The sequence below is a fragment of the Micrasema longulum genome, unplaced genomic scaffold (assembly GCF_059751315.1).
Source record: "Micrasema longulum isolate JH-2025_06_02 unplaced genomic scaffold, ASM5975131v1 h1tg001739l, whole genome shotgun sequence".
NCBI lineage: Eukaryota > Metazoa > Arthropoda > Insecta > Trichoptera > Brachycentridae > Micrasema > Micrasema longulum.
Window position 1 is genome coordinate 155,308 of NW_028278917.1, and position 13,309 is coordinate 168,616.

At 32.5% G+C, this 13,309-nt stretch overlaps 1 protein-coding gene across 2 annotated transcripts in view; it reads right to left on the reverse strand.

Moving 5' to 3' along the window:
• Positions 1-9,201, reverse strand: part of LOC148274144 (uncharacterized) — a 33,932-nt gene extending 24,731 nt beyond the window's left edge. The window contains exons 1-8 of one of the 2 annotated variants that reach the window (XM_088237560.1): positions 9,145-9,201; positions 8,762-8,888; positions 6,769-6,947; positions 5,350-5,428; positions 3,709-3,942; positions 3,102-3,232; positions 1,432-1,558; positions 692-797 (exon numbers count right to left, since the gene is read on the reverse strand). In XM_088237560.1, coding sequence (XP_088093686.1) covers positions 692-797; positions 1,432-1,558; positions 3,102-3,232; positions 3,709-3,942; positions 5,350-5,428; positions 6,769-6,947; positions 8,762-8,887 — 982 coding nt within the window. In that variant the 5' untranslated portion in view covers position 8,888; positions 9,145-9,201. Of the gene's footprint in view, positions 1-691; positions 798-1,431; positions 1,559-3,101; positions 3,233-3,708; positions 3,943-5,349; positions 5,429-6,768; positions 6,948-8,761; positions 8,889-9,069 lie in introns of both variants that reach the window. The other variant, XM_088237559.1, reaches the window with a different exon arrangement.
• Between the last annotated feature and the right edge of the window lie 4,108 nt (positions 9,202-13,309).

Sequence of the window (13,309 nt, forward strand, 5' to 3'; positions counted from 1 at the left end):
AGCTCCTGATGTCACTGCGACCTGTGAATAGTTCTCGCCCTTCAAGCCCAGGTCTTTTAAGAGCCTGGCTACTGTGTGAAAGGCGAGACTTCTTATTTTGCTAAATCTCCACCTGCAAGCTTAGATCTGTAAAGTGGCGGGCTATTAGTTAGGGGGCGAGCTCTTTAACATCCTCAGGTTTAACCAGTGGTCCTCCTAGGATGTGGCTTCTTTTATGATAAAAAGCATCACATTCACATAGAATGTGTATAGGTGTTTCCTCGTCTGCACTGCAGAACCTACATCTAGAAGTTTCAGAAATGTTGATTCTAGCAAGGAGTTTGTTCAATATGCAGTGCCCAGCAAAGGCTCGAGTGATAACCCTCACTTGATTTCGGCTGAGCTTTATTTGGTCGAAAGAAAATCTCTGCGAGTATCCCTTAAGAGTAGCAAAATTAAGGCATTCAATATTAATTATATTAAAAATTAACGATTACAATATGTATATACATATTTTAAAAAGATATCTAGTGACACACCATGAAAAGTGTTCAATATTTTTTATTGATTTTTTTGGCCTAAGAATATTGCAAAAACCTAATATTTTTGATTTGACAAAATTATGAAAAACACATTATTACTATTGAATCGCGCTGTTTTCCCTGACCTTAAGTGTCAAGAAAAATATATGAATATAGATTTTTTTAATAACCTGTTTTGACGAGTGCCAGAAGAAATTTGAGGGTACTTTGTAAACATTTATTTCCATCGCATTCGCTGTCTTCACTGCTGGTTTTAGATAATAGTAAGGGAAACAACTGAAAAATACAGAAAATTGTTAAACGAATGAACCACCCTCCACCAGACCTCACTTTCTCTATATTCATACATCTCATGAACGCGCATCGATTATTATGACTTTTGACAAGTCCGACTTCGAATATTTGTTGGATTTTGGTCATGCCATGTACATTACCATCTTCGTTTGTATCGTAAATTTTTCTAGCCATTTTTAGTCATCCATTAGCTCTACATGTCCGAACCAACGCAGAGCTTCTTTTTTTATTTCGTTGATAATGCTCATCTCAGCCTTACATAATACTCGGATCTCGGCATTTGTGTGCCCATCTACGAGGGTTGTCCGTAAAATAAGTTTCCCCATTTTATTATTAATTAAATTTTGTTTTAAAGGTGGTTCTACACTGAAATACATGCATTGGTCCATAACTGGCTCTACACGTAATAAAAATGATGCAGATACACGCAATTGTAGAACAAATTCAGTACTTTATGCGCCACTGGGCGTGGATAGGTAAATCATGATAATGGAAATAGTAGTGATGTTGCATACGAATTAGCATATAGCAATTTGGGGAATCCACAATGACCAAAATAAAATGAGGAAAAACTTGATAGAAAAATATCAGAACTAAAAAGTGTTGATATACCTACCTTGATGACTTCCTGTAGAGGTGCGTCATATCTATCATAATTAATTACATAGGTTTTAGTTTGAGAATTGGTGCATAGGTCAAGAAAAAAGGTGCTGCTGTGTCTTAGTTGAGTTGCGTCACAATTTCTGAAATAAAAGAAAACACACATTCAGAAAACTTTCAGAATGCTTTGAGACAAATGGATCAATTTTAGTCATTTAACTACTACTACTACAATCAAGCCATTCCTCCGTAGGGGTAGCCAGAGAGAATAGACCGCCACACACATCTATCCTGGCATACATTCCTAGCCTTTTCCACATTCATACATCTTGTCATACACGCCCTTCGGTTCTGTCTGCTTTTGACACGACCAAACTTAAGATTTTGGTTTATCTGATCATGCCACGTCTTCCTTGGTCGTCCTCATCTCACGTTACCGTTCCTTTTTGCAAAAAATATTTATTTTACCATTTTTTCGCCGCCCATTTGTTCTACGTGACCAAACCATCTCAGAGACCTTTTCTTAATCTTATCAATTATACTTGACTCAGATTTACACTCTCGCCTGATTTCATCATTCGTAACCCTGCCATACATTGATTTCCCACACATTTGTCTAAGAGATCGCATTTCAACCGCGTTCAATCGGCTTTCATCCTTCCTCTGCCAGTTCCATGTTTCACTTCCATGCATAAGTGTTGAGACTAAAACTCAATACTGTATTTTTTTTTTCAAATTGTAACAATTTTTTTAGCATTCATTATTATTTTTATTTATTTATTATTTTTATTTTATAAATTCATCTGTAAGGATGAATGTGAGGATACGGAAGGAAGTTATAAAAAATACACAATATGTCTCTATCTCCTAAAACATTAGTTGTTTTTTTCAAATGAAATTTCAAATGCACACTAATCATATAATGCGCCCCAATGTCATATTTTTAAGAAGCAATAATTGCTTCGAATAATATAAGCACATGAGATTTTTTGTAAACAATATTGTGCTTGAGGGGGTTAAAATCAAGATCACTGTTTTTGGAAAAACAAATTAAACAAGAAGCATTAAATAAAAACAATATTTAAAAATTACAGGACTTTCACTCGTCATTGGCTGATTTAAGTAACCACTTGACACACTATGAAACATTCACCATTCATCCTATGTTTGGATATTTTAATTTCTTCATTTCCCTGATCTGCTGGTTTTTGTAATGTTAAACACTTTTATTGATGCGGTGAAATTCATCCGACTGAATTATTTCACTTATATACAAGGCAACGCCTGAAAATACTTTTTAATTTTCATGCTTCTTCCTGGATCAGTTGGTTTTATGTTTTTTCATGAATAATTTCCGTTTTGCACAACAGGCCAGGATACCCAATCACAGTGGTGAATCACAGCACAGAACACCCAGGTTTGAGAAAAATCAAATTAATTATTTTTGTTTTCTCACCGGGAATCGAACTACGAAACCGGAAGTCAAATGTCTTAACCGCTACACCACAGAGCCCGCCAACATTAAAAAACAATGTGTCCTGACTTGTTCACAGCCTAATGATTGTCAAACGTCGAGTATGTCTGAAGGCCCCTTTAAGGATTACTAAACCTTATTTTGAAATAAACAAAAAGAAAATAAAATTTAATTCATGTAAATAAGAGATAAGAGAAAAATGATTCACCGACTTGATGCCTAGTACAAATGCTTGCATTGTCTCTGCCAGAAAGTTCTTCACATCATGAGAGGTAGGAGCTCCTCGTGATTCCTGAAGTGCCATTAGCAACCGACACACCTGGACACCTGCTATATCTCCTTCCTGCAAAGTTAACACAATTTCTGTTTAAATTCTCCAATCGTCAGACTAGAATGGCTCGTAAACGAGTATGGAGAAACTGATGTGTTTCGTTTTTCATTATCAGTTTTGAAATAAAAAATTCTTACGGCGATAAAATCAAAATAACTTACATCGTTCAAATGCTGTAAAAATCACTTTGGACTTTGTGGATTTTACTTAGCTACACTTAAGGCTGTAGTCTGGTAAAACGCTCGCAAAATTAGGAAATTATACAATTTTACCATTTTAAAACGAATGTTTTTTTTTAAATCGCGCAGTTTGTGCTGTGCTGATCAAGTAACAGCACATTATTAGTTATTATTAACATTGAAGTTAAAGAGCTGAAACCTCTATTGACGCAGTGAGATTCATCTGACTGAATTTTTTTAGCAACATACTAAGCGATGCCTGAAAATATTGACAAATAATAATCGTCTTTATTGCTTATTGAGTCTTACCTTCAAACTGACTAGTCTCTTGATCATTTCCCGAGTATCCACAGTCCTCATGAGAGTCAGAACAACTTGAGAGTTGCCGGAACACAGGTTGATCAATACGGCGAGTGCCAAGTTGCTGACAGACTTAGTTTGTGGGTCCGAGGTATTGTAATTCACAACCCAGCTGGCCAGTACCTTTAGTAAATCCGCCAAATAAGCTTCCTCCCATGTTATTTTTATACTGTAGGACAAAACCTGCAGAATTAAAGAGATATTTACTATTATTTTTATTTGTAAAAAAGCAGCTTAATGCGGATAAGCTATAACAAAGGTAATTGGTGGTGTATTTTAATTTTTTCCAAAACAAATCTTGCCTATTTTTTAAGTTATTGAAACTACACATTGAGACTAGAGCCGCAATTACAAAAGCTATCTTCATCGATACATACCGACGAAGTATACATTCCTACTATCTCTATCTACCTCGGTATTCTCTACCGACATGTCGATACGTGTTTTCATTATGTCACCGCAGACGTCATATGATCAAATTCTACTAATAAGTGTCACCGAAACTTTACTCTGCATTCAATTTTAAATTAAAATTTAAGTATTTCTCTTTCAAATTGTTCTTATCTTCCGTGATAAAAATCAGCCGCTTTTAAACGATAAAAAATTTGAATAAATCACAATTAAAGCAAAAAAACCCTGGCTTGAACATGATTTTTATACGACGTTTGACAGTTCCTAAGACAAAATGGTTAACTCTTGTACTATCTCTATCTACTTACGTATTATAAAACCAGCTTTATCAATATGTCGATACTTGCTCTTAGGGAGATGGGAAAAAATGTGGAAAAAATATAATAATTTTATTTATTTATCATATTGGCAATGTTTTGTCCACATCTCGAAGGCTACGTGGTCTTACGTATGCGTCAAAATTACCTTGAGTTTTCAAGTCAAACAAAAAGCCGAATCTAGCCATTTGGTTTGAAAACTGACAGTTATGTCAGAATTGATTTGGCCTCCAAAATTGACTTGTTTCTCTTTCGTATTTTAAATAGGCCCTTAATAAAAAAAGTGGCCATCTCAGAATGATTAAAAATTTTAATAAATCATAATTAAATTAAAATCGCTCAGTGGATCAAAATTTTTGTCACTTTAAGTGCGTAGATATGTGTACCGTGGGGTACTTGAGCCCTCGATACTTATCGATGTACACCTCAAAACTTGAAGATAAAGGGTCAGTAGTGTATCTTCATGATCGCTCGGGAGAATTTATCTTCAACTATGATGTCACAATGAAATGATTCCCTGGGTTTAGGTTGAATCTGGTTTTCTCCAGCCTGAGACTATGGTCTCGGAGCAGAGTATCTTGTTTTAGTTTGAACGTGGAATCAAAGCTATCGTGACTGGTAAGTATTTTTTATACCTCTTATGAAGTCACCCCTTTCTCGCTGTTCCTGCAGCATTGTGAGACTGAGGAGCTTCCAGTCTGCACATACGGAATATTTTTCTATGATTTTTTATTTATTATTGTGAATTATTGCGTTATTTCATATGAGATTGTAAGAACTGTACGCGCCCTTGAGGTGATTATCATAAAAATGGTGTTCTATAAATTATAGACAATGAAGAAAAATATTATGAATAATTTACCTCCATTAATACTAACAACTTCATTTTCTTCTCAATGCTCAAATTATCCGTCAACATTTTGGCTAGCACTGGTAAAAATCTGAAAATGATGAAAAGCGTTCAAATGAGAATGAAAGGGATATGAACATGAATAGATTCATATAGGTATTGTAAACAATTGTAAAACATTCAAGTTTGCTAGTGAAAATTCTTGGTAGAAGTTCATTGTAATTTATAATAGAAATAAAACTGCTTGTTCTATGGTTAAAATACACAATACAGTTGAACTCGGTTATAACGATCATGGAAATAGCAAGATCTCGGATGTAACGAGGAAACATTAGTTGACATTTTAGTTCGTAGTTTTTTCCATACAATTATTCACTGTTATAATGAGCTACTTGGACATACCGAACAAAAATATTGTCAAAAATTACACAAAAAATCTTCAATTGTTAAAAACATCATTCTCGAAATAAGAACCTAAGTAATAAAACCCAAAGGGTCGGCTAATGTAAAGGATAAATACCGCCGGGCGTTGGGATCGGATTATGTTTATGATAGCTACGTAAGTGTCTAGGTACCTAATTGGATTTTTCATCGACAATATTGAAAAATGAACCCACATGGTTTTTTTAAAAGTCCAAGCTTTGTGAACTTAGTAAGTGCCGGTTCGGCACATTGTTACAATTTACAGTTGCTGTTGTAGTTTATGAATGACATGCTTGTTTCGAAAGTTTTTGCGGGGTTTTTTTAGATTTTTTAATGTTCTATGCTTATTTCAATACACAATAAACATTACAAGTGGGTGATGTCAAATGATCAGTTAATACCTAACCACTGAATTATAAACATGTCTAGTAACAAGAGAAAGTGTATCTCAATTTGTGAAAAAGTGGCAATTATTTGTGAAATTGAAAGTGGCGCGAAAAATGAGGAAGTGTGTACAAAGTTTTCCCTATCTTCATCCACATTGTCAACATTGTTGAAAAATAAGAATGTTTATTTGTCTGCATTTGAAAAGAATATCACGGACAAAAAAAATTTAGAAAGTGCGATCGTACTAATGTCGATAAAGCATTGCTCCAATGGTTTTGTAACCAAAGAAACGCAGGATTTTCCATCGATGGACCAATATTGAAGGCGAATGCGGAAAAGTTCGCAAAACAATTCGGAAACGACGATTTTAAATGTAATAATGTCTTCATGTGATAAGTATGTTTGTAAGCATTTATTATAATTTTCCCTAACATTTTTTTTAAATTTTCTGTATGAATTATATATATACATATGTTTTACTTGTTTGCTTAGTGACAATGTGCAATAGCGATTGATTAAAAAAAACCTTTCTCTGGTATAACGAGTAACACTTATAACGAGCAATTTCAATCGGTCCCATCTTCCCCGTAATAACCACGTTCGACTGTATAAATTTATTACCTATATTTATGAATCAACGCATGTAAAGTTGAAGGGTCTAAAACTGCTTTTGATAATGCTGAGATTCCCGCCCAATGTGGCCCAGAAGCCTGAGCCATAACTTCCCACAGAGTGGCAAAGAAAGCGCTCACTTCTAATTTTCCGGGACAAAAAGACGAGGCATCCAGAGAGCTTATGTTCTGTAAATATTTCATTGCACAATTTTAATTTCATAAATAAAAATAACTGAAAACATACAAGTAATTACTTGTTTGTATAACAAAAAAACATCGTGCTGTTTCTCCGCAGGGGTAGGCAGAGAGGATAAAGGGCCATATCACTCCTCTTTTTTATTTATACATACAAATGCATAATTATTACAAAAATACAGGGTATTCATTAAACCCTGTCACATCCGAAACCACGAGGATCAGTATGGGCAAGAAGACATATTAGCATATTTAAAAAAATATTTAGAACAAAGAAAGTTTTTAAAAATAAAATATAAAAAAAAACAAATGGTTGTTTACTTCTGCAGGGTAGAAGTGAGGGAAGCGCGGCGCAGTATCAGACTCCCCCCTCCCCCCTTCTCCCCTGCAAAAGTGAGCAACTTTTTTTGATATTTATTTATTTTTAATTTTATTAGTTCTAAAAAAATATTTTAATGTTCCAATATGTCTTCCTCATACTAATCATCGTGGTTTCGGATGTGACAGGGTTTAATGGACACCTGTATAATAATAACGTATCCCAAACTCTATGAGGCGAAGAGCCTGTGTTGAGTTGGGATACAACATAATGGAAAGTGGAAGCGTGTACATTATTAAATAATAGTAAAAATAAAAATGAAAAATTATTACATAAACATATATTTCAATAAACATCTGGACAACACGCTTAATAGTATATAAATCTATGCAATATCTCACAGCAGTCTCCTGCAATGGTCTCTCCCTTAGACAAAATCCAAACTTGAACATTCTTTCCGAAAATGGCTTTCGTTTAGAACTTAATATGTTCATCCAGGACATCGAACACTCTTGGGGCCACAAAAGAGAAATTCCTCTGAACAAAAGTCGTACGTGTTTTTGGTATTAAATAATTAAAATTACAGAAAAACCTCATACATACCTCGCTTCCTCTACATTCATACATCTTCTTGTACAATTTTTTTTTTTTTTTAATTCATAAATTTCATAAAAAGTACAAGTTTTTTGTAAAATTTTAAACATAACTACTTTTACACATCTAGTCAATTTTATCACTGTAACTCACCAAAAAGAAAGACTAACTCTTGTGCTTGGAGAGTGACTTACACTGTTTTAGTTGTTTATTTATAAGAGTTTATATAATTTTAATACGAGTACATGAAAAGAAAAATAAAAACATAGGATATATAAAGAATAAACAAAAAACAATAATACATTCATACTAATTAAAATTTAATGTTGTTTTTACATGAGTTCAAAAAATTTCTTTGGATTACGGCGATTATTCCGACTTTCGATATGTCTATCTTCGAGAATTTGTTGGATTTGGTCGTGTCATGTTTTCGTCGGTCATTCTCGATTTCTGCATCCATCAACATCCACATTGTAAATAATTTTAGCCATTTTTAACCAAAGTAGCACTCTTTTCTTGATTTTGTTGATAATGCTCGTCTCGGCCTTACACAATGCGAGATCTTGACATTAGTGCACCTATCCATAGTTTTATTACACATTTGCCTGAAAGATCGCATTTCAACGTCATTCAGCCTACATACATCCTTGCTTTTCCAATTCCATACATAAGAGTCAGCACCCGGACTCCACGGCGAACGGCTAATTTTGCCTACTGCGACAAACATTTGCATTGTACAGAAGAAACAAAAAAAACCATTGAGAATAATTGAATGTTGTGAAATAAGCATTGTTTTATTAAAAAATAATTAAAAAATTACTTAATAAGGCTGAAGTTCCTCATTATCCAAAAAAAACATGCTAAATATCAGTATATTTCTAATATTACTTACCATGAGACATTTGTTCATAGTGTTTAGAGCTTTATCGGTGTGAAAAGCAATGTATTCTCTTGCTGAACTCACAAAAACCTTCATATTTTGCAGTTTATTACTCTCCATATTAGTATCAACGTTCATTCTACATAAGAATAAAATATTATTAAGCAACAGTTACTTATAAAAGCAATGTATTAGTGTTTTAGGTTATAATACATAAGTTTTTAAACAAAACAAAACGGTAAAAATCGTGAAATATCTGCATTGCATTTAGATCTTATTTAAAGAAAAAATGAATTATTAATATTATTTGGTTTGCTTACGTTAGATTTATCAAAATAATTATATGAAAATAATCATAGAATTACTAAAAGGCATACGAATTGCGAATAAAATACCTTTTTTAGCTTTCACGAAATTCGTTAGAATTGGAATCTGACATTAATTCAAAACCCAAACACGTTAGCGCTTAGATAAAATTTAAATTAAAGAACATAGACAAAACGTCATATGGGTAGACCATGGACAACGTCTCTATCCAGAGGATGAATAATCGGCTGTGCAAATAATATATAGTATAGGTTGATCAAACCATTATCCGCACCTGATGGTGCATAGGACACTCCATTGGTGAAGGGAATAAAGTTTATCTAGATCATATGTTACAGTAAAGTAAAGGTGATCAGTCTTACGATGATTCAGGTGCCAGTCTAAAGACATTATAGAGTCCCAGGGGACTCTGTCAGAGTTGACTAAATTATTCCTAAGGAAAACAAACTATGAAGATTGATGAAGGGGGGTGATGTCTCATATGGACAGTGGCTAACACATCATCCTTTTTTTTGTTATGCTGAAAATAAAATAAAACGAAAGAAGCTCGTACAAATAATGACTAAAAAAATAGCCAGAAACAGGGGCGAGTCTTTTCTGAATCTATCGATTTTAGTTTTTAGCTTTTAGCTTGATGGAAATTGGCAACGCTGCTTACGACGCTTGTTTTTTAACTCCCCATGTCCCATAACCATTTGAATACTTTAAATATCATAATAGTGAAAACTTTTCTATGTATACCAATTTTGTGACGTACACGTCTCTTTGTCAGGATACTGATTACACTCACATGCAAATCTCACTGTACACCTTTGCAATAGTAGTAACAAAAAGATTAAACTAACCTGGCAATAGGATAGGATATATGCTATTAGAAGCACCAACGAACATTGATTACAAATCAAAAAATGTTTTATCTTGTGGGAACAATATAGTATGGTATTTAAAGAAGAATATTTCGACAAATTTGATAAACTATTATATTTTGCTGGACACTACTATTTTCTATCAGTTTTTACCTTCCTGAACTTTTTTATATTATTTTAGTCTCATAAACTTAGCCAGATAGATTTTTCTGGTTCCATAATTTTTATGATTGATTTTTTATTTACGGATATTTTCATTTGTTACAAGATTTCCATATTTAAATTATCTCTACTCACTACTAAAACTAAATGAAGGGGTTAAATGCAAAGCCTCCCCCGTGCATAATTACTGTTTCAGCAGCAAAAATACTATTCCTTTTAAGTTTTATGTGGAACTTGTGTGTGGTATAACAGATAGCGAAAAAACTATTTATTTTAAGTTGATTATGCACGTTGAACTTGAAAAAAATAGTCATTTGGCTACTGGTTTTGTTGATCTTCCCATAAATAGTAATTACGTACCGTGGCAATTTGCATTTAACCCTCTAAAATATGCTGTATAATATAAAAATTCATATATGCTGCCCACCTCAGAACAGGTGTTTACTATAATTTTGTGTGGATATACAGTATCTTATATGTTTGCTTATAATTTGATTTAATTTGACATAATTGTGCAACATCAAATTTTACTTAATTGTTCCCTTTTTCACGATTTTCCAAACAGAACATATTGTATTATTTACTACAATAAAGCCCGGTTTTCGGCACTGACGTGAACTGAATAGTTGAAAATGGGGAGAAGGGAAGAGTATAAATTTACTAGGAACATCGTATAATGGCCTATTTATTTATATAAAATCATTTATTCTAAATTCGATTCTTGAGATTTCCTGGATTTAATCAATATTAACATACCAACACGTAGAACTAGACAATATACTTTTATTTTATTGTCACCCTTCTCAAACCAAGTATCTTTGTCATTCACCTGTACCGCGTATACATGGACCAGAAATCAATGTACCTCTCATATCGACATTTTTGACTCGAGTCTCTGTGAATTCAAATAATCTATTTATAAATATTTTATGATATTCTAAAGTAACGATCATCGATTATTTTTCAAAAGCTAATTATGCTAATGATTTGCTGTAAACTCATTTTATATTTATAATATACCGACTTTTTTATATCTTTTGTATGCTGACATACATTTATGTACCGCGAAACCGTCGAATTTTGCCCGCTTTTTGGCAATCATGTTGATTTTTTCCAAAAAAATGTATATTGTGCTTTACTTTTTAATTACGAAGAATGACCTTGGTAATCATTGAATTGGGTTACACTTGTAAATTCAGTCATATTTACATGCAATTTCAAGCAATTAAAAATTTTGATGGCGGGCAAAATTACCTGCATGTTCCTCCATGTTTGCCCGCAACCATTATTTGTTGAATATTTTCAATTGCTAACTAATAAAATATTCGTCTAAAAACAATTGGGCAAATTTACCCGCCAAACTTTATTTGTTTTCATCCAAGCAATTTATAAGCCCTAGGGTTGTCAAAATCTGGTTTATAACTTGAGAAAAAATTATAAATCTTGTTTATTTTAAGAAAAGTTTTATTTAAGTAGGTACACATGCCAATAATCTTGGTCTTAATTACCTAATTGATACTTTTTAATATTAGGTAGGTTCACACATTTTTCTAAATGGCAAATATTTAAACCTATATTGTGAGAAAAAATAAATGTTTCAGGAATATAGTTAACGAACAACTATAGTCCTTAAAATGTAAAATGATTAGAATGACAGTTGTCAGAAAAAGTGACGACATAACTTTGTAGTAACGTAAAAGGAATTATTTATATTGACACAAAAATAATTATTTGTATCTGGCGTGTTATTTTATTTTTTAATACAATGCTTGAAACATAAATCAACATTAATGTATAAAATGAGCTTAAAAACTAAAATAAACCTAATTAATAACGACGTTCTTACAAGGTTACATCATTTCGCAAAAAAGTTAGAGATGAGACAAATTGATCGAATAAAAAAATAATTAATTTGATGTGAATATTTGAAAAAATGCTTTAGAATTTATTAAAAAGCAATAAAAGGAATTAAGAAAGGCAAAGAAGAGTTAAATTAATTTATCCTTAATAATGATAATATTTATGGAATTCTAAAATACCTAATGTGTGCAAAACCTTCATAATAATTTAAATTTAATTTAAACTGATTATTAAAATCAGAAAGTGTCAACCCTAACACATTTTTTCGTTTGGGCAAAATTGACAACCCAGAGGCTCAACTTATGCCTTTTAATTTGCCCATCGTCATGATTCACGATTTAAGCTACTGAGAGCACATAATATAAACAGAAAATGACCTAAAAATCTTTGTCTATATTATACAACAAGAAAAAATTACCTGTGTCTTTGCTATCGAGCAGTATATTTAAAAACACAGTCGTAATTGGCCCGCAATAAATTACACGCGCACATTGACAGGTTCTGACAAGCCACCGAGTAAAGTTAGTGACTAAAGTTTCTGAGGGAAGTTAGTGACATAAATCTACTTTCGTCCTTAATGTACCAAATTTACCGAAATCAAATGGAAATATATTTTTTCAAAGGTTGAACATAGATTAGACTTTTTGGGCAAAATATCCATCCGGGGCAAAATTGGACGGTTTCGCGGTATATAAAATGTACCGATGGCCAGAGAAGGGACGTCCAAATGAAAAATATAATATTGGGGGGTATCCAAATCACCCCCATTCACACAAATCTCCGTTTCGCGATTTTGCGTAGTTTTCGAGTTATGATTTTTTAACGGGTTTTCGAAAACTTTCAACCGGATCGGTTTTTTATTTAATTCTGGAAAGTAATTTCAGGATTTTTTTTTAAATTGTACTTTCACGCATAAAATAATCAGCTTCGTAACATTTGGAAACTACAAAAGTTTTGACCTATGCAAAATTTAAGCTCGAGTGAGTCAGACTTGAAATTTCAACCTAAAATTCTAAACCTAAAAAGGCAATTCCTTTTTTATATTTCTTTTATTTAAATGTATATATTTTTTTCATTACATCATTTTCTTTATATACTTTTATTTTCTATATTTATATTCTTTTTACTATACGTATTTTACTATGTTTTTTGCTATGCACACATATTTTATTTACTATGTCTATTACTGTGTTTCTTACTTTGTATTTTGTTTTTACTACGTATTTCATTGGGTTTCTTTATATATTATTTTAACTAAATTTTTTCACTATGTTTTTTACTATGTATTTTACAATGATTTTCACTGTACTTTCACTATGTCTTCTACCATTATTTATTTTATCTG